Below are 27,959 nucleotides of genomic sequence, written 5' to 3' on the forward strand. Positions count from 1 at the left end.
CCCGAGCAACGAGTATATTCGCTCATCACTAGCAGCTACATATTAAAGAGATGTAATTCCTAAACACTTACTCATACTCAAATTAAATCAGAGAGTCTGCTCTTTAAGCCTATATTGATTATACAACTGTATCTCAAATATTTTTTGGTAAGCAGCTGAAATATCATAACTTGTGTCACTGTCCATATATTTATCTGGACCCAAGTATATGCTGTACCTACATGGTATGGTAATGTTTGGCACAATAAGTAGGAGGCTCCATCTCTAAAGATATTTTCTTCTACTTTGTTTCTCCATGATACAATTATTGTAGGTCTAGACAAAGTAAAGGATCTTTTGTTACTAGGTGAACAGTATTGTTGGAACACATGCATGGCTGGTGTGCGCCTTTCACATTTCCCCCTCCCAAAAATTGAAAGGCAAATCTTATTTTAACTAAAGGCAAGTTAAAGAGGTCTTTCACAAAATAATAAAAGCATTAAATTGTGACCTGCTGAGGACTCATTGCTGGAGTGGATTATATAAATGAGGACACCTTGCTGTGACCTAGGCGATATGAGGGAGGAACTGCTGCTGTAGGATACAGGACAATAGAGTTCTTACCGACCAGCACTGCTCTGAATGCTGATGAAGGGAGGACGACAGACAACTCATTTTACTATGTATTAAGGCCCCTTCACATTAAGCGACGCTGCAGCGATACCGACAACGATCCGGATCGCTGCAGCGTCGCTGTTTGGTCGCTGGAGAGCTGTCACACAGACCGCTCTCCAGCGACCAACGATGCCGGTAACCAGGGTAAACATCGGGTAACTAAGCGCAGGGCCGCGCTTACTGGCTGTGAGCTGGAAAGCAGAGCGGTGACGTCACCGCTCTGCTTTCCGGCTCACAGCCAGTACAGGAGGAGAGCAGAGCACAGCGCTGGAGGACAGACGGCTGTAGGTAAGTATCTAGTGTTTGTTTTTTTTTACTTTTAGCATGGTAACCAGGGTAAACATCGGGTTACTAAGCGCGGCCCTGCGCTTAGTTACCCGATGTTTACCCTGGTTACCAGTGAAGACATCGCTGGATCGGTGTCACACACGCCGATCCAGCAATGTCAGCAGGAGTCCAGCGACCAAATAAAGTTCTGGACTTTCTTCAGCGACCAACGATCTCCCAGCAGGGGCCTGATCGTTGGTCGCTGTCACACATAACGATTTCATTAACGATATCGTTGCTACGTCACAAATAGCAACGATATCGTTAACAATATCGTTATGTGTGAAGGTACCTTTACTCAAGTACCAAGATTAATTCATTTCTTTTTCGATGATATTATGCCGGAGGGAGTGGGGGGAGGTTTCGGTAGCGGATCAATTATCAGTCAGTACAGACAATTTGAAAAACAAACTTTATTTATAAATGCTGAAAATCTGAAGGGCTCTCTTTAACAAGTAATATGTATATTACATACAAATATATATATATACCGCCATAGTACAGTGTTTGGCACCCTTTAATGATGTGTACACTATAACAAAAAGAAATAATACAATACAGCATGTAAGTCAGGAATGGTAAAGTAAAATGTGTCCCGAAGATAAACATGGAGTAATGTTACAATGATCTACATGGCTAAAAGGCTACATTAAGTATTGCTATCCTTTTATTCAAGATATTTTTTTTTTTTTTAAATCTTAGAGGGGTGTCACATAGTAAGACAAGTAAAAAAGGTTAAGATTCCCCCAATCCCCTCCACATCCCTGCGAGTATAGTTTACTTGGATGGGATATTTGGAGGCACAGAAGGTTGTGACGCACAAAGTATTCCCTTGTCTATGTGATCCCAAAGACCCCCCCCCCGTTCTATATTTCCCTGGATATTTGGAGGCATAAGTGGCAAGACATACTAAGTACCTCTAAAAAATCCCTGGAATATTCTCACATGCCTCGAAATATCCTACTACAGACATACATACCTCTATAAATTCCGGGGCTAGGATATTTGGAGGTATATCAGACTAAGACAGACATGCTAAATATCTCTGGGTCTATAAATATCTGGGATAGGCTATTTGGACACAAGACATTACAACATATATTCCCAGATCTATAGTATCTCAGAATGTTATATCTGGACACACAGGAAGTTAAGACATATATATTCTCGGTCCATAGTTCCCTGGCATGGGGTATTTGGAGATGTGTAATGTTAAGACATAAGTAGTAAGATATTCCAAGTCCCCCCAGGTCTCGAATTTCCTGAGACTGAATATTTGGTACATTGTTTCCCTGAAATAAGAGCGCTATTCTTTATGGCTCTGATTTATATCCTGCATAGAAGAAGACACTACAGCAACATGATGACTTTTCAGCAAAATATTAAGCCTATATATTGTATACCCATCCCTGAAGAACTTATGTCTACTAAAGAAAACTTAACTGTAGGAAGAAAACAAGTAGGAGTGCTTGGTACTGTGAAAATGAGATTTTACAAATCTCATCATTCAGCATCTTTACAGGAGACAAAACATTTAGAGTTCACTGAATCCAAACACTACAAAGTACTGGTTCTGTGCTGCCCTCAAGGTTCTAACATGGCCACAACTAGTAGATGGCCTAATAGCATACACCCAGTCATTTCTTGGCAAATTAATGTAATGCCGTCATGTTTCCCAATAGGAAACATAAATGCAGAGAACCAACACAATGTGTCAATGTCACCAATAGCATTTTGGCTTAAGGGCAATGATACTGATTCAAGTTGTAATGTCTATTTTCATCTAAAGTAACTACAATAGACAGAATTGCAGTGTATGGCTGTAGGCATACTCTACATGACAGCGCACTACTGCTTCCCTCAAAAATATAAGAAAAAAAAAATTATTTTCATCTAGTCTTTCCCGTGTAAACGCCAGAATTTAGAACTATGTTGAAGAGGTTTCAGTCATCCTGTCCAGCATCTCTGTGACATTTCTGGATGGAGATCTTGGAAATGCATCTGTTCATAGAAGAAGCAGGCTACCAGCTCCACCTCTGCAATATTCAGTATGAATCAACAGTTTAAGGTCTGATAGGGGTTTTATATAAAAAAAAGCAAGGCGCATCAAGAGACAGTAAAAAGATAATGGTTTGTGGTTTTCCAGTATCTTCCCTTCTTCCCAGGCACATGAAGTCAGAGACTAGAACACCTGAATGAAGCTCATTATTCCCCGGTGATGTCGGAACCTCCGAGCAATGTTCTCATGATAAAATAAAGGCTTACTCGTGGTCTCCTTCCACTCGTTTTTTGCGAACTGAAACAAAAACAGAGAATATTCATTGACTCAGTTTCATTAGTACAAGCAGACTTTATTGGCTTCTCACGTTTGAAGGAGTTAAATAGGCTTTCTAGTATCATGAAACTCTTCTTCCCCGTTTGCATTTTTTAAAAATAAACTGAGCTTTGCTCATCGTCCACAGGTCCAGCACTCTTCCGCTAACGGAGCTCAGAGGCACGGCCCCAGTTGATGGCATGAGCCGTTGAGCTCCACGATGTCAGCACTGCAGAAAATTACCGACACAGGGAGCAGAGCGGGGACTCTGTGGTGGACCAGGGACTGGAGGTAAAAAAAACAGGGTTTTGTAACAGGGTTATTTGAACACAAAACTTGTTTCACAAAACAAACCTACCACAGGAAATGCTATAAAATAAAAAAGAAACCGCAGTTATCATCTGGCACAGCCCCTGATGGCCTTTATTTTCCACTCTCTGGTCCTAGCAGTCATGTACATGCTACAATAACAACTAAAGACAGTGTTTGGCTGTGGCACCTCATTGCTCCAGGAAGATAAAAACCTTTGGATATCTGGAGTGCAAACGTTTTAACAGGTGAATCATGTGCTTTTTCTTTTTTATACTGTTTCTTGCAGTTGGGTTCATTTCTTAAATTCTGAGAATGCACCTTAAACATATTTGGGAAGAGACAGTGCTTCAAGAGCTAACTGAAGCCTCTAAACTATAGCAGTAAGATGTATTACTCAGGTCATATGGCATACATAATATAGAAAGACAACTCCCACAAGCGGTGGAGAGAACCAGATATAGCCAGAATATCTCATCTATTGACAGGAGCAGTAGTATGCAAGCATGGCCACTTCTCCATTCACTTGTCTGGAGACAGAGATAAAGCACTTGGAAAGAGAATGGAAAGGTGGTCATGCTTCACTATCACGTCATTCACACAGGGTTTTTTTGAGCCTTGTGTTCATGATCCTGTGGATACGTAATAATGTCATTTATAGACAACGGCTTTATCGAATGTTTGGCTTTGTAACATTACCAATGACTGAAGTTACAAACATGAAGCTTGTAGGGTGCCTACTAATATCCCCCACAACAGGGCTTCATCCCATGTTCTCCAGAAATGGAATTCCTTCAGAGACACATTGTGTAGACTGATATTAACATTCACATCCCAAAAGGGTTGTCCCATACACTACATTTATCACCCATCTACAGGCTAGATGACTAATGTATGATCCAGTGGAGTATGGCTGAAGAGAGGCCAACGTCCCTAGACCATATATCCTAAAGTTCCCTGTTGGGTGGAGAGGTTATGAGAACATAACCAGTGAAAGCGGCAGTGGTTGCACATACGCATGATGGCCCCATTCACACATTAGGACCCCTTGCTCTCGATCATTGAGGCTTCGAGTGATTAGACCTCCAGCGATTAATAATGTATCACCTATCCAGATATTAGTCATTTACAGGATAGCCTCTGACTGATGATGTAAACATTGATTTGGATGCACAAAATGTCCCCATGCCAATTCCAATATGACAGAAACCAGGGATTCAAGCTTGAGGAGGCTAATTTGCATATTCCAGGTGCCTTCTGGGAAAAGCGAAGAGTCTCCCTAAGCTAGAAGATCGTTGGGTACAGCCGGGACCGGCTGCTTGGAAAGAATCACCAAACCAGGGATTCAAGCTTGAGGAGGCTAATTTGCATATTCCAGGTGCGTTCTGGGAAAAGCGAAGAGTCTCCCTAAGCTAGAAGATCGTTGGGTACAGCCGGGACCGGCTGCTTGGAAAGAATCACCAAACCAAATTTTTGCCTGTAGGACATTAATGCAAGAGAGCTTGGCTGAGTAGATTACACAAGAAGGAAAACACACAGCAAGTCAGCAGGATCTAGGAGCAACATGGCAGATGTGACAACCTACATGGTGAGCTGCAGCATGTGCTACATGTTCACAGATCGACCAGAAGAAGAATTAAATTTCACCTGTCAGAAGTGTAGACTAGTGGCCCTTTTAGAAGAAAAGGTGCGGGGTCTGGAAGAAAGAATAGCAACTTTGAAACTCATCAAAGAGAATGAAGACTTTCTAGACAGAACAGAAGCATCTCTACTGGTCACAGAAGGTGAAAAAAGTGTCAGAGAACCTCCAAAAGCAGATGAGTGGAAGCATGTGACCAAAAGAAGCAAGAAGACCATGGAGAAATCACCAACCACACAACTGAAGAACCGATATCAAATCTTTGTAGAGGATGAAGATGGCACACCTAAGGATGAAGCAATACCAGCAAGCAAAAAAGAAAAGGGCACACAGCAACAAGTGACAGCAAAAAGTACAGCCAAGAAGCAACGAAGAGTGGTGGTGGTGGGAGACTCACTACTGAGAGGCACAGAAGCAGCCATCTGCAGACCGGACATAACTGCAAGAGAAGTATGCTGCCTTCCAGGTGCGATGATCAAGGATGTGACCGATAGGATACCAAAGCTCTTCAACTCCAAGAACGTCCACCCATTTCTTCTGATACACGTTGGCACCAATGACACGGCAAGGAAGGACCTACCGACAATCTGCAAAGACTTTGAAGAGTTGGGGAAGAAAGTAAAGGAACTGGATGCACAGGTAGTTTTTTCTTCTATCCTTCCAGTAGACGGGCATGGCACCAGGAGATGGAACAGGATCCTTGATGCAAACAACTGGCTAAGACGATGGTGCAGACAACAAGGATTCGGATTCCTGGACCACGGTGTGAATTACTTGTACGATGGACTCCCCGCCAGAGACGGACTACACCTCAACAAACCTGGGAAACACACATTCGCCAGAAGACTCGCTACACTCATCAGGAGGGCGTTAAACTAGAAGAAGAGGGGACGGGAAGAAAAACATTAGACTTGAACAAAGAAGATCCAGGAAAACATACTCAGAAGGGAGGTAAGAACATTTCTAAAACAATCCACAGTGAGGAGATTGGAACAAAACAAAATCCTCTAAACTGCATGCTCGCAAACGCCAGAAGCCTGACAAATAAGATGGAAGAACTAGAAGCAGAAATAGCTACAGGTAACTTTGACATAGTGGGAATAACCGAGACATGGTTAGATGAAAGCTATGACTGGGCAGTTAACTTACAGGGTTACAGTCTGTTTAGAAAGGATCGTAAAAATCGGAGAGGAGGAGGGGTTTGTCTCTATGTAAAGTCTTGTCTAAAGTCCACTTTAAGGGAGGATATTAGCGAAGGAAATGAGGATGTCGAGTCCATATGGGTCGAAATTCATGAAGGGAAAAATGGTAACAAAATTCTCATTGGGGTCTGTTACAAACCCCCAAATATAACAGAAACCATGGAAAGTCTACTTCTAAAGCAGATAGATGAAGCTGCAACCCATAATGAGGTCCTGGTTATGGGGGACTTTAACTACCCGGATATTAACTGGGAAACAGAAACCTGTGAAACCCATAAAGGCAACAGGTTTCTGCTAATAACCAAGAAAAATTATCTTTCACAATTGGTGCAGAATCCAACCAGAGGAGCAGCACTTTTAGACCTAATACTATCTAATAGACCTGACAGAATAACAAATCTGCAGGTGGTCGGGCATCTAGGAAATAGCGACCACAATATTGTACAGTTTCACCTGTCTTTCACTAGGGGGACTTGTCAGGGAGTCACAAAAACACTGAACTTTAGGAAGGCAAAGTTTGACCAGCTTAGAGATGCCCTTAATCTGGTAGACTGGGACAATATCCTCAGAAATAAGAATACAGATAATAAATGGGAAATGTTTAAGAACATCCTAAATAGGCAGTGTAAGCGGTTTATACCTTATGGGAATAAAAGAACTAGAAATAGGAAAAACCCAACGTGGCTAAACAAAGAAGTAAGACAGGCAATTAACAGTAAAAAGAAAGCATTTGCACTACTAAAGCAGGATGGCACCATTGAAGCTCTAAAAAACTATAGGGAGAAAAATACTTTATCTAAAAAACTAATTAAAGCTGCCAAAAAGGAAACAGAGAAGCACATTGCTAAGGAGAGTAAAACTAATCCCAAACTGTTCTTCAACTATATCAATAGTAAAAGAATAAAAACTGAAAATGTAGGCCCCTTAAAAAATAGTGAGGAAAGAATGGTTGTAGATGACGAGGAAAAAGCTAACATATTAAACACCTTCTTCTCCACGGTATTCACGGTGGAAAATGAAATGCTAGGTGAAATCCCAAGAAACAATGAAAACCCTATATTAAGGGTCACCAATCTAACCCAAGAAGAGGTGCGAAACCGGCTAAATAAGATTAAAATAGATAAATCTCCGGGTCCGGATGGCATACACCCACAAGTACTAAGAGAACTAAGTAATGTAATAGATAAACCATTATTTCTTATTTTTAGGGACTCTATAGCGACAGGGTCTGTTCCGCAGGATTGGCGCATAGCAAATGTGGTGCCAATATTCAAAAAGGGCTCTAAAAGTGAACCTGGAAATTATAGGCCAGTAAGTCTAACCTCTATTGTTGGTAAAATATTTGAAGGGTTTCTAAGGGATGTTATTCTGGATTATCTCAATGAGAATAACTGTTTAACTCCATATCAGCATGGGTTTATGAGAAATCGCTCCTGTCAAACCAATCTAATCAGTTTTTATGAAGAGGTAAGCTATAGGCTGGACCACGGTGAGTCATTGGACGTGGTATATCTCGATTTTTCCAAAGCGTTTGATACCGTGCCGCACAAGAGGTTGGTACACAAAATGAGAATGCTTGGTCTGGGGGAAATTGTGTGTAAATGGGTTAGTAACTGGCTTAGTGATAGAAAGCAGAGGGTGGTTATAAATGGTATAGTCTCTAACTGGGTCGCTGTGACCAGTGGGGTACCGCAGGGGTCGGTATTGGGACCTGTTCTCTTCAACATATTCATTAATGATCTGGTAGAAGGTTTACACAGTAAAATATCGATATTTGCAGATGATACAAAACTATGTAAAGCAGTTAATACAAGAGAAGATAGTATTCTGCTACAGATGGATCTGGATAAATTGGAAACTTGGGCTGAAAGGTGGCAGATGAGGTTTAACAATGATAAATGTAAGGTTATACACATGGGAAGAAGGAATCAATGTCACCATTACACACTGAATGGGAAACCACTGGGTAAATCTGACAGGGAGAAGGACTTGGGGATCCTAGTTAATGATAAACTTACCTGGAGCAGCCAGTGCCAGGCAGCAGCTGCCAAGGCAAACAGGATCATGGGGTGCATTAAAAGAGGTCTGGATACACATGATGAGAGCATTATACTGCCTCTGTACAAATCCCTAGTTAGACCGCACATGGAGTACTGTGTCCAGTTTTGGGCACCGGTGCTCAGGAAGGATATAATGGAACTAGAGAGAGTACAAAGGAGGGCAACAAAATTAATAAAGGGAATGGGAGAACTACAGTACCCAGATAGATTAGCGAAATTAGGATTATTTAGTCTAGAAAAAAGACGACTGAGGGGCGATCTAATAACCATGTATAAGTATATAAGGGGACAATACAAATATCTCGCTGAGGATCTGTTTATACCAAGGAAGGTGACGGGCACAAGGGGGCATTCTTTGCGTCTGGAAGAGAGAAGGTTTTTCCACCAACATAGAAGAGGATTCTTTACTGTTAGGGCAGTGAGAATCTGGAATTGCTTGCCTGAGGAGGTGGTGATGGAGAACTCAGTCGAGGGGTTCAAGAGAGGCCTGGATGTCTTCCTGGAGCAGAACAATATTGTATCATACAATTAGGTTCTGTAGAAGGACGTAGATCTGGGGATTTATTATGATGGAATATAGGCTGAACTGGATGGACAAATGTCTTTTTTCGGCCTTACTAACTATGTTAGATGTGTTGTCAGTAGGACAATAGACTATATGCACCAGACTCATCAGGCCTGGAACCCTAAAACCACATTCAAGTGTTCAGTATTTGGTCAGTATTTTACCTCAGTATTTGTAGCCAAAACCAGGAGTGGAACAATTAGAGGAAAAGTATAACAGAAACACGTCACCATTTCTGTATTTATCACCCACTCCTGGTTTTGGCTTACACATACTGAGGTGAAAAAAACTCACCAAATACTGAACATGTGCACGTGGCCTAACAGCAATAAATCACCGTATTCACTTCCTTTCATTAGCGTACTTCTTGTAAGGCTCCCATGCACCATTCACGGCAGTTCTCGGCTCTTTTTATAAGATAATGACATGTCGAATGTCTCTCAGTAACTTAAGTTCTATTAGTAGCAGATGTATAAAAGCCTGTGGACCACAATATGCAAAAGAACCTCGCAGACCAAAAACAAGCAGGGATGTCACTATGTGGCTGCTGTATTCCTCAGTATTCCTGCTGTCAGGTTTGATGAGATGTTCCTGTAACCACCACACTGAGAAATTACCATAATACAGAATAATAATACAGGAGTGCGACCACCATGTGTGAAGACCTAGATTTAATATCACAGGAAGAGGAGAATACAATTCTGCAACGTCATGAAAGGGTTATACAGAAAGAGAAAGCGACCCAAACTACACAGTGCTACCGGCGGAGACGTAGGCTATGCCTAATGCATCCTATACCGCTTTAAAATCTACATAACTTATGTGTACGTACATAGAGTATTCGGAAGAGACAAAACAGCGATAATTAACAAGGGGTTGTCTAGTTTACAAGTTATCACCTATTTTATTGGAGATGGCTCACTTATTAGTGGCGGTGTAACCACTTGGACCTCCAATGATTGGCAGAACAGAGAATATTTATCACTAGTGTGGCACCTTCATCATGCCCAACCGTCGCTCCATTTATTCTTTATGGGGCTGCCGGGACAAGCCGAGTACAGCGGTTGGCAGCCACACAGAACCGATGTACAGTGGTTAAGCATGTGCTCTGCCAATCCATTATAGCAGGGCTAATAGGGTTTAATTCTGCCAATTGGTGCGGGTCTCAGTGGTCGGACATCCACCAATCAACAACATATCACTAATTCTGTGGAATATGTTACCACAGGACAACCCCATTAAAGGGAACCTGTCCACAGGATTGGATGAGTCGGCGCCATTATACTGATTAAAAAATGATACCTTGGCTGATGAAATCCGTCTTGTGGTACTGGTTCTGCTACTACTACTATTATGATTATTTTAGTGGTGACTACTCTACAAATCTATACAAGGAATGTGTCAAAAATTGAGACAATGTGTTTGCCCCATATATGACGGACCAGAGATTGGACCATGTTTATTAGGCATCCATGGCATAAGTTGTGGATGTGCTATCTACACCCTAAAATTGGAATGCCCATTTATCAATAGCCCTGAGCTTCGTAGCATTTGAAGTACGTCAGACCCATAGTTACATAGTACCCAGTGATGGGGGAATATTATTGCCATTAATTGCTGATGTCACAGGGAAAAAAAAAAAAAAAAAAGAGGCTGCTAGTGGCACTTTAATCCCTGCTTTCTGCTGACCAATTTTAAAAATACAGTGGCATGTAAAAGTATGGGCACCCCTAGTCAAAATTACTGTTATTGTGAACAGTTAAGCAAGTTGAAATCATCTCTAAAATGGCTAAAGTAAAGATGATACATTTCCTTTGTATTTTAGGCAAAAAAAATTGCGCCATTTTCTGAGACCTGTAGCGTCTATTTTTTGTGATCTCGGGTTGGTTGAGGGCTTATTTTTTGAGTGCTGAGTTGATGTTTTTAAATGAAACCATTTTGGTGTGGATACAATCTTTTGATCGCCTGTTATTGCATCTTAATATAATGTTGTGGCTATGAAAAACCTGTAATTCTGTCGTTTTGACTTTTTTTCGCTACGCCGTTTACTATTTGGATTAATTCTTTTTATAGTTTGATAGATCGGGTGATTCGGTTTTTTTTTTTTTTTTTACTTTTGGCATGCTTCAATAGTTTCCAAGGGAGACTAGAAGCTGCCATAACCCCATCGGCTCTGCTGCATACAGTGAAGAAAATAAGTTTTTCATCCCTTGCTGAATCACATTGTATACATTATATACGTTTGCATTTTGCAGTGAGATCCCTTTTGGCAAACAAGATTTGATGGCAAAACCCTTGATGGCAAGCACAGCGGTCAGATGTTTTTTGTAGTTAATGATGAGGTTTGCACACATGTCAGGGAGGAATTTTGATCCACTCCTCTTTGCAGATCATCTAAAAATATTAAGATTTTGAGGCTGTCACTTGGGCACTCGGAGCTTCAACTCCATAAGTTTTCTATGGGATTAAGTTATGGAGACTGTCTAGGCCACTCCATGACCCTAAAGTGCTTCTTTTTGAGCCACTCCTTTGTTGCCTTGGCTGTATGTTTTGGGTCATTGTCTTGCTGGAAGACCAAGCCATGACCCATTTTTAATGTCCTGACTGAGGGAAGGAGGTTGTCACTCAGGATTTTATGGTACATGGTTAAATCCATTCTCCCATTCAGTGAAGTAGTCCTGTGCCCTCAGCAGAGAAACACCCCCAAAACAATGTTTCCACCTCCATGCTTGATAGTGGGGACGGTGTTCTTTGGATCATAGGCAGCATTTCTTCTCCTCCAAAACATGTTGAGTTGAGTTAATGCCAAAGAGCTCAATTTTTGTCTCATCTGACCACAGCACCTTCTCCCAATCACTCACAGAATCATCCAGGTGTTTATTAGCAAACTTCAGGCGGCCTGCACATGTGCCTTCTTCTTGAGCATGGGGACCTTGTGGGCACTGCAGGATTTTAAACATTTACGGCATTATGTGTTACCAATGGTTTTCTTGGTAACTGTGGTCCCAGCTGCCTTGAGATCATTAACAAGTCCCCCCTGTGTTGTTTTAGGCTGATCTCTCACCTTCCTCATGATCAAGGATACCCCACGAGGTGAGATTTTACACGGTGCCCCAGATCGATGCCGCTTGACAGTCATTTTGTATTGCTTCCATTTTCTTAATATTGCACCAACAGTTGTCTCCTTCTCACCCAGCATCTTACTTATGGTTTTGTAGCCCATTCCAGCTTTGTGCAGGTCTATGATCTTGTATCTGACATCCTTATAAAGTTCTTTGGTCTTGCCCATGTAGTAGAGGTTAGAGTCTGACTGATTAATTGAGTCTGTGGGCAGGAGTCTTTTGTAAAGATGACTATGTAAGACGATTCACCCACAGCTGCTAGAGGCATGTGTCATTTGTTCAAAACAGCTGACATGTGCAGGAAAAGATGTTGGCTCAGCGCAGTGCGGGAACCCACATCAAAGGGGGAAACATAACATGCGCAGTACTAGTATGACGCATGTCGTGAAGGGCCAAAATAGAAGTCTTTGGCCTCAATGATCAAAAGGTATGTGTGGAGAAAAAATGGCACAATTTCAGGAAAAGAACATCTTGCCAACCATTAAGCATGGGGATGGTTCAATCATGCTTTGGGGTTGTGTTGCAGCCAAAGGCACAGGGAACATTTCACATATAGAGAGGAGAATGGATTCAATGACATTTCAACAAATTCTTGAAGCAAACTTAATATCTGTAAAAAAGCTGAAGTTGAAAAGATGATGGCTTCTACAAATGGATCATGATCCTAAACATGTCAAAATCCACAATAGACTACCTTAAAAGAGGCAAGCTGAAGGTTTTACAATGGCCCTCACAGTCCCCTGATCTGAACATCATAGAAAATCTATGGCTAGACCTCAAAAGAGCAGCACATGCAAGACGACCCAGGAATCTCACAGAATGGGAGAATTGAAAGACTCTTGGCTGGCTACAAAAAGTGTTCACAAACTGATATACTTGCAAAATGGGGTGCTGCTAGGTACTAACGATACATGGTGCCCAAACTGTTGCATTGGCCCTTTTTGTAATTTTTAAAATGTAAAAGATGAAAATATTTATTTTGCCTAAAATACAAAGGAAATGTGTCTTCTTTAAACTTTAGGCCTTTTAGACATTTCATCTTTAACTTGCTTAACTGTTCACAATAACAGTAATTTTGACCATGGGCGCCAAAACTATTACAAGCCACTGTAACATTGAGGAATTTCTTGGTTTCTTTATTTTCTTCTAAATATCTACAAAACCTATTATACAGATTTTGAATTCACTAAAAGTAACACCCAAGAGACGCTTTATACCACAGGTCTTATGTGACTACACACAATAAATCTTGTGCATAATCTCTTAGCGCACAGAACAGCTGCTTCACCTATTGATGGGCAATATGTAATCCTCCATGATTACTAAAACAAGTAGTGCGTACTACTTCCAAGCTTACCGAGATCGTTATTTTTAGTTATAGCAGCAGCCGCCCTTGTCCTTGGCCCTTGCTGCGTGAAGTGATACCCAAATTTGAGAATTGAGACGTTTTCCTCCAGCAGTCGGGCGATCTCCATCTCCACAGCAGTTCCCAGTTGCTGCCTCTGTTTTGAAATTTATAAAGGGAAAAAAATAAGAAAAACTAAAAATGTAGAAAGAGAAGTATCTTTATATGTACTTCACAATCAAGGGAATTTCCTCACTTATCAAATGTTAACCTCTTAAAGGAACGCATTGGCTTTGACAAGGAACCCGAGTGCTGCAGACAATCAGCAGCTGTTAACGGGCTGCAGTGCTCACACTTCCTTAGGACGAAACCTGGCATCCGTGAGAAGGGCGAGTGCTGCCCATTAGTGGCCGCTGATTAATATGCTACGTAACGACATCGCCGATTTGTGAGAATAGTGCAAGATATTTTTAATTTTTCACGGGGCCTCATTTCATTTATGAAGGAGGTCGTCAAAGTTCTGGAAACCCCTTTAGTACACTTTCAAAACAGTGTACAACGTCACTGCTGGGCATGCAGATATTAAGAAAGGACAGAAGGCACTAGAAAACCAGCTAGGTACTCACTTCTGTGAGCTTGTCCCGCTGGGACCTTTATATATAGATCCCTGTAGAATTACATGATGGGCAGCCAAGCATTCACAGTCCAAGGGAGCACTGCAATTTTAATTTTCATTCATTTCTCATATAAACCAAGCCCTTTAGGCAATGTATCAGCTTTGTGCATCCTTTTTACTCAACAAAGAAAGCGGAGAAACACTGAACTACATTATATGGCAGCCTCATGAAAACCCCCAATCCTACATAACAAAATAAACCACAAATAAATCTGTATAGCAACACAGCATGCAATTTTACTTTATAAACGATCCATCTCTTAATATTTTTTTAATGTATTTCTTTCTCCAACTGTGAACAGATGTCACATATGGTAAATCTGCCACTGCTTATCCCTATGTCCATCCTGATGACAGTAATCCATTATTAGACTACAGCCTGCTTCTACAGAGGAGAAAAACATGATAACAAAAATGTAATGCACAAAAAAAAAAAAGTCTACCTGGTTGTCAATTTTGATTTCTTGCAAAGTTTCATTTTCTTTAAGTGCTTCAACCAAAGCCAAAACGCCAGCACCGGTGACAAAATTTGACTCGATATTTAAACTCTTTAGAGTTCGGTTTACTTTCAGCATGTCAGCAAATGCCTATGGGAGAAAACAGAGTATAACAATACATAAGTAACAGTCAGTATTGCATAGACACATTTGGGGAAACTCAGACCGGTGGCCCAATCCCAGTAAGGCGACTGCTTCCCACTGATATACACAGGTGGACAAAAATTGTTGGTACCTTTCTTCTGTTAAAGTCAGAAAAACCCACAATGGTCACTGAAACAACTTGAAACAAGCAAAAGTATTTTTCAATTTAAATTAACTGAATATAAACTAATGAGAATCAGACATTGCTTATTAATTGTTGTTCAACAACAACAAAAAAACACCAAATTGATGAAATTGGCCTGGACAAAAATGATGGTACCCTTAATTTATTATTTTGTTGTACAACCTTTAGAGGCAGTCACTGCAAACAATTTCTGTCACTATAAATGAGACCACCGGTCTACAGGTATTTTACCTCACTCCTTGTGTGCAATCTGATCCAGTTGTCACAAGTTTAAAGATTCTCCACACTGCACATTTCAGCTTTTTCTACAGATGTTCAATAAGATTGAGATCAGGGCTCGTAGAAGACCACTTCAGAACAGCCCAGTGCTGTGTTCTTGGTCATTATCCTGTTGGAGAACCCATAAAGCTCAACATCAAGCTGTTTGGAGAAGGTCTTCTAGCCTTTCCCTTTAACATGTTTGTCTATAATTTTCTTTCTAATCTCCTAAGACAACTCTCTCCTAAAGGTACCTTCACACTCAGCGACGCTGCAGCGATACCGACAACGATGTCGATCGCTGCAGCGTCGCTGTTTGGTCGCTGGAGAGCTGTCACACAGACAGCTCTCCAGCGACCAACGATCCCGAAGTCCCTGGGTAACCAGGGTAAACATCGGGTTACTAAGCGCAGGGCCGCGCTTAGTAACCCGATGTTTACCCTGGTTACCAGCGTAAAAGTAAAAAAAACAAACACTACATACTTACCTACCGCTGTCTGTCCCCGGCGCTCTGCTTCTCTGCACTCCTCCTGCACTGGCTGTGAGCACAGCGGCCGGAAAGCAGAGCGGTGACGTCACCGCTGTGCTTTCCGGCTGACCGACGCTCACAGCCAGTGCAGGAGGAGTGCAGAGAAGCAGAGCGCCGGGGACAGACAGCGGTAGGTAAGTATGTAGTGTTTGTTTTACTTTTACGCTGGTAACCAGGGTAAACATCGGGTTACTAAGCGCGGCCCTGCGCTTAGTAACCCAATGTTTACCCTGGTTACCAGTGAAGACATCACTGGATCGGTGTCATACACGCCGATCCAGCGATGTCTGCAGGGAGTCCAGCGACGAAATAAAGTTCTGGACTTTCCTCAGCGACCAACGATCTCCCAGCAGGGGCCTGATCGTTGGTCGCTGTCACACAACGATTTCCTTAACGATATCGTTGCTACGTCACAAAAAGCAACGATATCGTTAACGATATCGTTATGTGTGAAGGTACCTTTAGCTTTCGTTTGGTCCATGTTCAGTGTAGTACACAGAATGATACCAAACAGCACTGTGACTACTTTTCAACCTTCAAATAGGCAGACTGACTGATTACATGTTTGTAGACACCTGTGATGCTAATTACGGGACGCATCTTAGTTTCACATGTCCCTATGGTCAAATTAATTTCAGTCTTTTCTAGTGGTGCCATCATTTTTGTCCAGGCGATTTTCGTTAGGTTTTTTTTTTTCTGCTGAAATTCAATAAATTTAAAGTGAACCTTACTTTTGTCAGTTTCAAGTTATTTCAATGACTATGTCGCTTCCGTGACATAGTATGCACCTTCAGTGCATTCAGGGTCAAGCCTAAGACCTCTTCTCCATTAACACTGGCAGCTTACGTGAGAAGCAAAGATGGTAGAAAACACAGACTTCTTTTGATACTTACTACTGCGACTGGATCATTGCTTCTGGTTGCTGCAATGCTGTATGCTTTCACATGGGTATTTGCCTCCAGAGCCCTCGCAAATTCTTTCAAGGTGGGAATTGGGATATTCTACAAGGAACAAGACATGACCGTGAAGAATTATGTTCCAAGCTTTGTATAAGTATAGCATAGATTGTGCAGCAGTATTAAGCACTGTTAAATAAGTCACGAGATAGACATCATAGTAGATCGCTACCTACATCTCCCTTCTATGTCAATATTTGGGTAATATAACAAAGAACAAATTGCTTTTAAAAGGTTGTTAGATTATATTTTTATGTTACCCACCGTTCCCAACTACTAAAAATGGGGAAGCCAGTCACATGGCGCAAGGTGCTCCACATTTATATAGGAAGTAATGATATTCAGTACACCACTTTCCCTCCGGACGTTAGTCCTCCAGTGTACATAATGTCAGCAGTGTCATGCTCTTCGGGGGCTGGCTCAACCCTCCCCGTGCTACTGAGCACTTGTGGCATTTACAGTAGTTATCTGGTATAGCAGTATCTAATCAAAGTTTTAACTCTTTCCAAAATTCTTGTGCATTCCCATATGCACTAAATGGGCTTCATCCTTACCGCACTTAGGACACAGTGAATTGGGCCCATTTTGTGGAGTAAAGTGGGGGTTCTGTAGATCCTGTAAATCAGGTATAATTCAGTCCCAGCAACTCCCTCACTCAGTGACAACCTGGGAATGGGTTCCACGATATTTTCCCACATTACATCAGATTCTGGCCCAATGTCCGCTTACCATTTGGATTTGGCATTTATCGGGAATTTACATAGATGTGATAGTGGTAAATAATTATATGTACTGGACATTAATCCTACTGAAAGGTTAGCAGATGTAACCATTCTATCATAAAATTATCCATCTTCAAGTTTAATTCTTTCATTTATATTGTACGGGCATGGCGACGCTACAAGTATTGATTAAAAAAAAGTGAGGAATATTCCGAACGTATCTGTTCTAAACTCAAATACCTCCTGAATTAATAATTGTCTTAATAAATATATGCCCTTGTTCCGCCAATTAGAGAATTCAGTAGGTTTGCACGGTTCTGGTAGGAGTGGATCACGCCATACTGGAGTGAAGTTGGTATTAAAAAAACTGCACTAAGTACCATAGTTCTCTCCCTCTGTCCCAAAAGCTCATATGTTAAAGAGTGGGCATTGTTTTGCCCCTTTTTTGTATAGCTCAGGGGAGAGGAACCTCAGGCCCCAGGGTCATTTACGGCTCTCGATGACTTTTTATCAGGCCCCCCCACCAGCAGATTCTCAGGGACCGCATTATTAGGCAGGGAGCTGTATTTTGATTGCCACCAGCTCATTAATTTCTTCTTGCTCTGTTAGCACACACACACAGTGTTAACTACTGAACACTGAAGGGCATGCAATGAAAGATTACCTCCTGACACCAGTGCCGGAGTCAAGATGTACCTTGTGGGCAGAGTTTGTACGGCCCCTGAAGGATGGTATAAATATCCAAATGGCCCTTGGCAGAAAAAAAGATTCCCCACCCCTGGTATAGATTTTCCATGCCTCTAGTATAGACACTAGAGACAGTCATGTTGTATTTTGTAAAACCAAAAAAACAAACATCCATTTATCCCCATACTATCTGACACTACAGAACCATGAAGATGTTGTAGCTGTATAACATAGGAACTTTTTAAATACCGTGATTTCTTGGAAAGTCAGACAACCCCTGTAAAGAAGTGAATGCAAACATGGGAGCACAGATGTAATCCGCATGTTTCTGTTGTCCTGGTTGGACTTGAATTCATGTCCCTAATACAGGAAATCTGCAGAGCTGCCGTCCATAGCACGTCTTTGGCTGTACAGTACAGCTGTATACGCAGCCAGCATTACCATGGAGCTCCACCTGCACAATACGAGCAGAGCACAGATCACGCATTTCTCATTTGTCACCCGCGTTGTACCTTTTTACACACACTGTGCTCACACACAACACTATGCTTTACACTAGACATTTAATAGAAACTAGACATTGCTTTTCTAACAATTTTTGCTAATTCCTGTTGTGATTTTTCTGTGTTCAATAACATGTTAATTTAAGGATTATACTCGTATGTGGTCTCTGGGTACCGCTTTAATATGGTTTTCTAATAATGCCAAGTATAAGCTTCAAGTAGGCCAGCTTGTTCCAAATGGCTGGGTGCCACCATTCTCCTCACCGTCACAGCCATGTTCACGTCGGACAACATACACTTTTCTACAAGTCTTTAAAAATGAAACTTGTGATATTTTTTTCATCCCAATAGACATATTAAGACAGATGTAATAGTTAAAACTGAGCACATTATAGTCTATTGGCAATCAGTAGAGAAAATGTTGGCACTGCACCGGGAATCCCTATATCAGCAACGCTTCCTTCAGGCTTGGACTGGGGTACCACATAACTCTGGACAGTGAACCTTTAGCCTTACCTTTATATTATTGAGGTTCACTTCAACCAAGCGGGGATCATTGCTCTTTATTCTCTTCAGGCTCTCCTCCACATTGGTTGGGTTTGGTGGCTCATCCAACACTGGTCTGATTGGCTCTGCTTTCACTACATCTATAAAATAAACCGTAAATATTGATAAAACAATAGGCACATACTACAATACATTTACACAACTTTATTTAGAACTGTGCATTAGTGCTTTGAACAAGTTTTCCCTCTTGACAAAACGTCTTTTTTGATGCTGTTAGATATTACCGTATATACTCGAGTATAAGCCGAGATTTTCAGCCCATTTTTTTTAGGCTGAAAGTGCCCCTCTCGGCTTATACTTGAGTCATTGTCCCTGGGGGGTCAGCGGGGGAGGGGGAGCTGTCACATACTCACCTGCTCATGACGTGGTCCCTGCATCTCCTATGGTCTCTGGGTGCTGGCTGCTTCTTCCTGTGTTGAGTGGTCACATGGTACCGCTCATTACAGCAATGAACATGGACCCGACTCCACTCCCATAGGGGTGGAGCCGCATATTCATTACTGTAATGAGCGGTACCATGTGACCACTCAACACAGGAAGAAGCAGCCAGCGCCCGGAGAACCAGGGACACCGCTCTGGGAGCAGGTGAGTATAATGGGGAGGGGGAGCACTGCGCGATAGTCACCTGTCCCACGTTTAAGCGACGCTCCGTCTTCCTCGTCCTCTTCAGCGCCTGAGCGACGAGAGGCGAGTATGTCTTTTTTTTTAATCACAGCAACAGAATATGGGGCAAATATCTCTATGGAGCATCTTATGGGGCCCTTATTAACCTTTATGCAGTACTGTATGGGGCAAATATCTCTATGGAGCATCTTATGGGGCCCTTATTAACCTTTATGCAGTACTGTATGGGGCAAATATCTCTATGGAGCATCTTATGGGGCCCTTATTAACCTTTATGCAGTACTGTATGGGGCAAATGTGTCTATGGAGCATCTTATGGGGCCATTATTAACCTTTGTGCAGCATTATATGGGGCAAATATCTTTATGGAGCATCTTATGTGGCCATAATCAACGTTTGTGCAGCATTAAATGGGGCAAATATCTCTGGAGCATCTTATGGGGCCATTATTTACCTTTGTGCAGGATTATATGGGGCATATTTTAATATGGAGCATTTATGGGGCCCATCATGAACTGTATAGAGCATTATATGGGGCTCCTGATTCAATATGGATATTCAAAAACACTTAACCTACTGATGTCTCAATTTTACTTTTATTGGTATCTATTTTTATATTTGAAATTTACCGGTAGCTGCTGCATTTCCCACCCTAGGCTTATACTCGAGTCATTGAATTTTCCCATTTTTTTGTGGCAAAATTAGGGGGGGTCGGCTTATACTCGGGTCGGCGTATACTCGAGTATATACGGTAATTTATGGTGGCTATATGTGGAATTACTAGGTATTTCTCTATATAGATAGTACCAGTCTACTTTTTTATCACATACTGTGTTAGAATATGACAGCATCTTACAACTAGCAGGGTACCCACAGTTTCAATGGATTTCTCACCTACCAGTTTTTTTGTGGGTTTGTAAACTCTGGAATATGTATATGTTTTTTAACATTATTATTTAACATTATTTGTCCTGGCACAAATAGAATAATGAATTTCAAAATAAAAAAGATGAAAACACAACGCTAGACAAAACACAGGAAGTGATGAATTGGGGCCTATATCTTATATTTTGCGCTCCTCTCAGCTGATTTATGACTGCGTGAAAGTTGAGCTGAATTTTGTGGTCTCCGTTAATGCATTCTTCAGACAGTGCAATCAGACGCAATCGCAAAAACGGATTTTTCAAAAAATTCATGCAGCTAATAAAAACAAAAAAAGGTTATCCGTTGTGAAATGTATTAATATAGAGGGAATAATGAATGCATGAGGGCTCTCATCAGAACAGAATCCCATAGTTTTTCATAAATATTCATGGGAACCACCAAAACCTCAATCCAGCAATTTACAAATTAGTACTAACCAGCTAAAAACAATTTTTAGCAGTAACCTTAATTATTTTATGGGGGAGATTTAATTTCTGATAATAACATGTCATAGTGCACATGGACAGAAATTTCCTAATGATCTTTATGTGTCGTTACATCATTTAAACATAGATACTCACTGGGAAACCCTTGGCTATCAAACCCATTACTGGTGCTGTTTGGATAAATGCCAGGCATTCCCAAAATGGCTAAAAGGAAAAGAAAAAAATGGTTAATTATAATGTTTTATCAACATTATCTCTGCATAACAGAACTAAAACTATCTAAACTGGTTAGGAAGTGTACGAACATATGACAACCAATAAAGTAATATTGCTGTCCAATCCTGGATGTAGGATGTCAGGCAGGCATGTATGACTCAACTGATGTGTTTCACAGAAAAACATACTATGAAAGCTGCTGGATTCTCTCTACACGCTGCCCTTGATTGACAGGTCTCTCCTGCTTGCGCGTACATGGAGAGACCTGTCATTCAAGGGCAGTGGGTGAGAAGAAGTCTCCAGCATGGCTCTGCAGTTTTTAAAGTACGGTATGTTTTTCTCTGAAATGCCACAGAGTAGAATCAAGCATACATGGCCGAGATTATACAAGCGGTGTCTCATACAAGCTGCCTGTGGATCAGGCGGCATGTATCAGCTGTCAGGTTGACTTTAACAAAACTAAAAGTTACCATATACACAATGGTCACAAATTTAATTATAGCCAGGAAATAAATATGTATCATCACAAAGATGAGTAGTACAAAGAAAAATGCATGATGCATACAGTGAAACATGTTGGTGGCAGTGGCATGAGTGCTGCTCATCTTTGCGACGCCATAGAGTTTTGAAGCCATCAGTTCTAAAAACAATTGATCTTGAACTCATCACTCCAGAGTAGAGTCCCAGTAGTCTTCGTATGTTTCAGCATGGGCCCTGACAAATTGTAGGTGGCCTTTTTTTTTGTCCAAAAAAAGAAAGGAATGTCCAGCTTCACCGAGTCCGTAAAAAAGAGTTTTCTTTATTCATAAACTTTAAAAATGGAGTATACAGACTTCAGCACAACCATATGGGTAAGAATCTCAACGCGTTTCTGGAGACTAGGCTCCCTTAATCATGACATGATCGTTGCTTTTTGTGACGTAGCAACGATATCGTTAACGAAATCGTTATGTGTGACAGCGACAAACGATCAGGCCCCTGCTGGGAGATCGTTGGTCGCTGGGGAAAGTCCAGAACTTTATTTCGTCGCTGGATCACCTGCTGACATCGCTGAATCGGTGTGTGTGACGCCGATTCAGCGATGTCTTCACTGGTAACCAGGGTAAATATCGGGTTACTAAGCGCAGGGCCGCGCTTAGTAACCCGATGTTTACCCTGGTTACCATTGTAAATGTAAAAAAACAAACACTACATACTTACATTCCGCTGTGCTTTACGGCCGGCGCTCAGTCAGTGCGGGAAGCTGAAGGCGAGGGACGTGAACAGACACCGGAATGTAAGTATGTAGTGTTTGGTTTTTTTACATTTACAATGGTAACCAGGGTAAACATCGGGTTACTAAGCGCGGCCCTGCGCTTAGTAACCCGATGTTTACCCTGGTTACCCGGGGACTTCGGGATCGTTGGTCGCTGGAGAGCTGTCTGTGTGACAGCTCTCCAGCGACCAAACAGCGACGCTGCAGCGATCGACATCGTTGTCTAGATCGCTGCAGCGTCGCTAAATGTGACGGTACCTTTAACTTCCATGGTCGGTCTGAACGTCTCTGCGAGATGATTGCAGTTACATCTTAGTAAAATTTGCGTCAATTTTGCTACAGTATTCTGACTGATAATGCCTTGCTGATTTTCTTGTAGCCTTCACCTTTCTTGTGTAGATAAATTATATTCTCTCAGATCTTCTGACATTTCTCTTCCATGTGGTGCCATTGCTGACAGCATGACATGTCTGCTGGACACCTGTTCAATGAATAATTAGACTTACCTGTGATAGAATTCTGTAGTCTAAACTTTAGCTCTTCTCCCAAGAATTTCATTGGGGTGTACTCATTTTCGCAACATGGTCATGATTAAAAGTTGGGCGAGCAAACTGACAAATTTTGTTTATATGGCATCACATACAAAACGTAGATTCTGAAAGGAAACTTAAGATTTTCTGACAAATCTGTTAGGGTGTACTCATTTATGCTGAGCACTGTATATACATACACACACACACATAGAGCTGGAGACAATAGAGATCACAGTCATTATGTGACCATGGCTTTAAGCTGGACGTACACATTAGATCGTTGTCGGCAGATCGGTAGTTTGGCCAATTGCTATTTCTTGTCTTGGTCGTGCGTTCCTTTGTTTTGTTTGAAAAAGTCTCTGCCAGACTCATTTGGCAGTGGTTTATTACCATTAGATAAAACTAGCAGCTGTTGAATTTCTATGACCAGATCCTTCTCTCTCCTAACATCACCAGTTGGGTAGAATTGGGAAGCCCCATACAAATTAGATGGTCGGCTGAACCAGGTTTCTGCCAACTTTTATCCAACATGTATGCAGACCCTCTAGACCGTGATTACTTAGTTATCTGATGGAATTATACATCAGGAGGATTTCCCAACATATATCTGTGATAAAAAAGGTCACATGCCACAGGATGCTACTTCTTACTGCATGTCTATGCATAAAAGACCACAGTGTACTATGCTAATCCATACAATGCAAAGCAAGGAAAGCCAAAATAATATTACACACCCGATGAATGAGGCCGGAAGGTATGTTCAGCTTATGTTCCAGAGGCTTTCACCTAGTGTGAACAGATACTTAGGCTGGTAACATTTGTCATGCAGCCACAATTTCCTTCCCCGACCTCAGGACCACTGACCATCAGCAGGATTTATGCTGCCATTAGTCTGCTTCATTACACCAGGAATGTGCGCTTGTATGACACCGGCCTTACAATGTGGCTGGCTTCCTATTAGCAGGCAGCAGTATATGAAGAGTTCAGATGATCTGACCAATAACAGGCACGAGTATTTGTCAGCCTATTAAAGTCTATGGATGCTGATCGCACCCCACTGACGGTGTGAATCGAGCAGAAGCTGTTAGGTCACATTTGTAGAGTTACCCAACTTTATATAGATTTTCACTGTGACAGGTTATTAAATCACAGACATGACAGTCATTACTACCAGCCATCCTTGCAATGCTTGCCCAAGTGAAAAAGGGTTTCCAGTTTTACAAAAACATCTCTTTCCATGTCATGTGTAGCACCAATATATGGTTGGGTAATAAATGCTTATTGTTATGGCCACCCTTCCAGTAGTAGCTAGTAAGTAGATGTTATAGACATGGCATATGTTGTTACTGGCATGGCCTACTAACCAGCGAGGTCGCTCAGCTCCACATCGGTGGCACTGCTCAAAGCCTCCTCCAATTCCGGATCAAGAGTCATCTTCTCCTCTGCACGGAAATCTTTGGGCATTTGCTTGGGGACGAAAGCTTTCCCTACAATAAAAAAATAAAAGTCAGAATTCTATACAAACCAAATCCAATAGTGCAATGACATTTTGGCATAATCTCTGACCAGAAGGTGGCGCTGTCGCCATTCATGTTCTGCATTAACAAACTACCATAATACCATAAGATGACATTTGGGAAACAGATGACTTCCATCAGGACGCTTAGCAGAGAGAACACATCCAATAAGCCACAGACTCTAAAATGCTGAGTGATTCACTTTCACATCAGTGACTGTGTTCTGCAATGGCTGTTCGGTTGGATTAGAAACATTTCAGGCTAATTTGATGCAAAACTGGTCCTATTTTAAAGAGGTTGTCCTGGAACATTATATTTTTTATCTTACCATGGGCCTAAAAACTAACAGGCGGATAGTTGCTAAAAGTGTGACTATCTGCCTGGCCTGTTCTGCCCGGGGCTGGCTCAGAGTGGTCACCGACGAAAACGGAGGTGGTCGTTTTCCAGGCTGCTCTATCGATGAGGTGTGCCTGCCGTTGTCCTGCTGATTGACAGTCGCCTACCCACAGATAGGCAGTGGGGTACCATCCACCTCTCGTGGCTCCCCTTTTCCTCATAGTCTGTAAGCTTGCGAGCAGGGCCCTCATTCCTCCTGGTATCTGTTTTGAACTGTATTGCTGTTATGCTGTAATGTCTATTGTCTGTACAAGTCCCCTCTATAATTTGTAAAGCCCTGCGGAATATGTTGGCGCTATATAAATAAAAATTATTATTATTATAGTGGGGAGTCAGTTGTCAATCAGCATGACATTAACAGAGCAGAGTGGAAGCCACAGAATTGCCGACAGGAGCGATCTATGACCACTCTGTGCCAGCAGAGCTACCTCCCTGTTAGGTCTGTATTAAAAAAAAAAAAAAAAACTGTATAGTCTAAGTCCCAAGGAAATATGTTGAGGCCCTAAAAGATCGCTTATTATCAAGGCTCCATTCGCACGCAGCTGGAAACCACAGCAGCCCCGTGTCACTGCAGTCATTTCACTGCTCCCCTGAAGGGAAATAATGTAGAGCAGCCTAAAGAAATGAACGTCCCCAGGCTGTCATCCGGGCCATGCCCCCTTGCAAAAACCCAAAAAAATTGCACTGAATAAAAAAGGTAAAAATCTCTGGAACTGTATGGCGGAATAAAAAAAATAAAAACTACTCAGTTGAGCTGGGAGAGCAAAATAAGAGCAAAACTATACACTTTTGGCCAGGTGACAACTCTTCTTTAAAAGAGGTTGTCAATCACTAGTGCAACACCTTCTCAATCTCCATGTTTGCCCCGTTAAAATAAAAACACCTATACTCCCCTCCCGTGCCGATGCCTTTTCACCGATTTTGGCACTCGCGCTCCCAGGCCTCTTGTGCGGTTACGTCACGTGAGGTCTGTGCGCCCAATCAGTGCTGGCGTCACTCTACCCGCCTAGACGTGTTTTTATTTTAACGGGGGCAAACATCCATATTGAGAAGGGCTTGGCCTAGTATTTATTATTATTATTATTATTATTATACATTTTTACAGCGCCATTTATTCCATGGCGCTTTACATGTGGGCAAACCCTTTAAAGAAAAATTAGCAGGCGCCCAACTCACGAGCCATAAAAGTGTGGTTCACCTTTGGGAACATTTTTTTTTTTTTTTTACGTAAATGCATGTAACTGGGGATAAAAATCAATCATGCAATTGGATTTTATTACATATTGTGATCATTTGCCTCCTATAGTGTCTGTATTTCTGGCTACTGAATGAGTTAACTGAGACTGTCAGCCAGCTGGCCATCTCTATAATGGACTGACAGGCAGCTTGTAACTCATTCCTGTCTTTTTCAGAGCTCCCTGCCATTATAGCTGGGGTGAGATGTATGGGGGCAAGACACTGTTCAAAAACAAACCACAGTGGTCTTCCTCTTGCCTCAACAAAGCTGAGAATAAGAGGTCATGAACATGCCCACAAGAATATTCTGTTATCACAAATGTCGCAGGATTCACAATATTGGCATGGTATAGGCTACATTAATATATGGACATGGGACAAATTCTCCATAAACACGGTAGCAGTGATGGATATGGAAAACATTTCCTTTAAACGCTAAAATGTCCTTGATAAATTATCTACTCCAGGTTTACATATGAAAATCAGTCATGGATGTGGTTAGTGATATGCAAATAAGGGAAGGGGCCAAACGCTGATATGATGCGCTCTCCGGAGACCAGGGGGAGCACTCAGGAAGAACGCCTTCATCACACGGGCCATCGTTACGGGGAGGCTGGACATGAGCTGGCGACTCCTGCCACGTACGGCATCTCCGCAGGCCACAACGGCTTTCATCTTCGGCATTCTTGGGAGAGGTCACATTAACAGTCTTCTGATTTTCCACCGTGCACTTTAGCTCTATTGCTTTTCACCCCAGGAAGTGGAAATTCACTGCAAATGACTGCAAGGAGAAAAACGGGTAGGACAAAAACAACAGCAAACTTGCTGGGGAAAAAAAGCGGTGGTGTAAAAAAAAAAAAAAAAGAAAAAAAAAAATCTCCCAAATGGCAATTGTGCAGCCAAAACTTCCCCAACTCCTTATTCCAGATAGGAAAATAGTAGAAACGTAAACACTCAATGACATAAAGCTCAAGCTTGTGCCCCCCTGGAAACGGTCAGCTTGTGATGGGCACAGGATTACGGCAAATGTCAGATATGCAAGTGTGCAGAATATAAAGGGAGACAAAGATACTGATAACAATACATGACCCAATTGCTGACAGTGTGGGAAAACCAGGCTATACCAATGTCTGAGGCATGACCCTGGGAACTACTTTGCATATGCTAGGAAACATTTAACCCATTGTTCATACAAACAGGTCCATTCACTTACGTTAACAGCAGCCTACAGGACCCAGACAACATAAAGCACAGGATGCCAGGAGTAATCTACCAACTAACAAGCGGATTTATACCATAGTCTATAAGGTTGGGAGAAAAAATGGCAGAAAACAAGGCAACTGTTCGACACAACGTGCCACAAACACTGCCGTCTATCATTTTTTCATCCTAACTTGCTTCATGACACAAGAGCTTTTAAAAAAAAAAAAAAAAACGTGGGACATTTACTGCCCTTTCTACTTTTTCAACAAAATTGGGATTGGATCCAAAAGGAAGAAAGATGTCAGGTTTTGCTTTATATCTCACCCTCCTCTTGGATCAGACTCCACTATTGGCAGCAAACGCGCCCAGATAGGGGAGTATGTGCCCA

At 41.8% G+C, this 27,959-nt stretch overlaps 1 protein-coding gene across 3 annotated transcripts in view; it reads right to left on the minus strand.

Annotated features, from left to right (window-relative positions):
- Window positions 1-1,374: 1,374 nt before the first annotated feature.
- Window positions 1,375-27,959, minus strand: part of LOC138676559 (tropomodulin-3-like) — a 69,869-nt gene continuing 43,284 nt past the window's right edge. For all 3 annotated transcript variants that reach the window (XM_069765988.1, XM_069765991.1, XM_069765989.1), the window contains exons 4-10: window positions 24,584-24,706; window positions 21,351-21,419; window positions 19,171-19,301; window positions 16,680-16,787; window positions 14,657-14,800; window positions 13,550-13,694; window positions 1,375-3,277 (exon numbers count right to left, since the gene is read on the minus strand). In XM_069765988.1, coding sequence (XP_069622089.1) covers window positions 3,243-3,277; window positions 13,550-13,694; window positions 14,657-14,800; window positions 16,680-16,787; window positions 19,171-19,301; window positions 21,351-21,419; window positions 24,584-24,706 — 755 coding nt within the window. In that variant the 3' untranslated portion in view covers window positions 1,375-3,242. The remainder of the gene's footprint in view (window positions 3,278-13,549; window positions 13,695-14,656; window positions 14,801-16,679; window positions 16,788-19,170; window positions 19,302-21,350; window positions 21,420-24,583; window positions 24,707-27,959) is intronic.

Source organism: Ranitomeya imitator, chromosome 4, assembly GCF_032444005.1.
Source record: "Ranitomeya imitator isolate aRanImi1 chromosome 4, aRanImi1.pri, whole genome shotgun sequence".
NCBI lineage: Eukaryota > Metazoa > Chordata > Amphibia > Anura > Dendrobatidae > Ranitomeya > Ranitomeya imitator.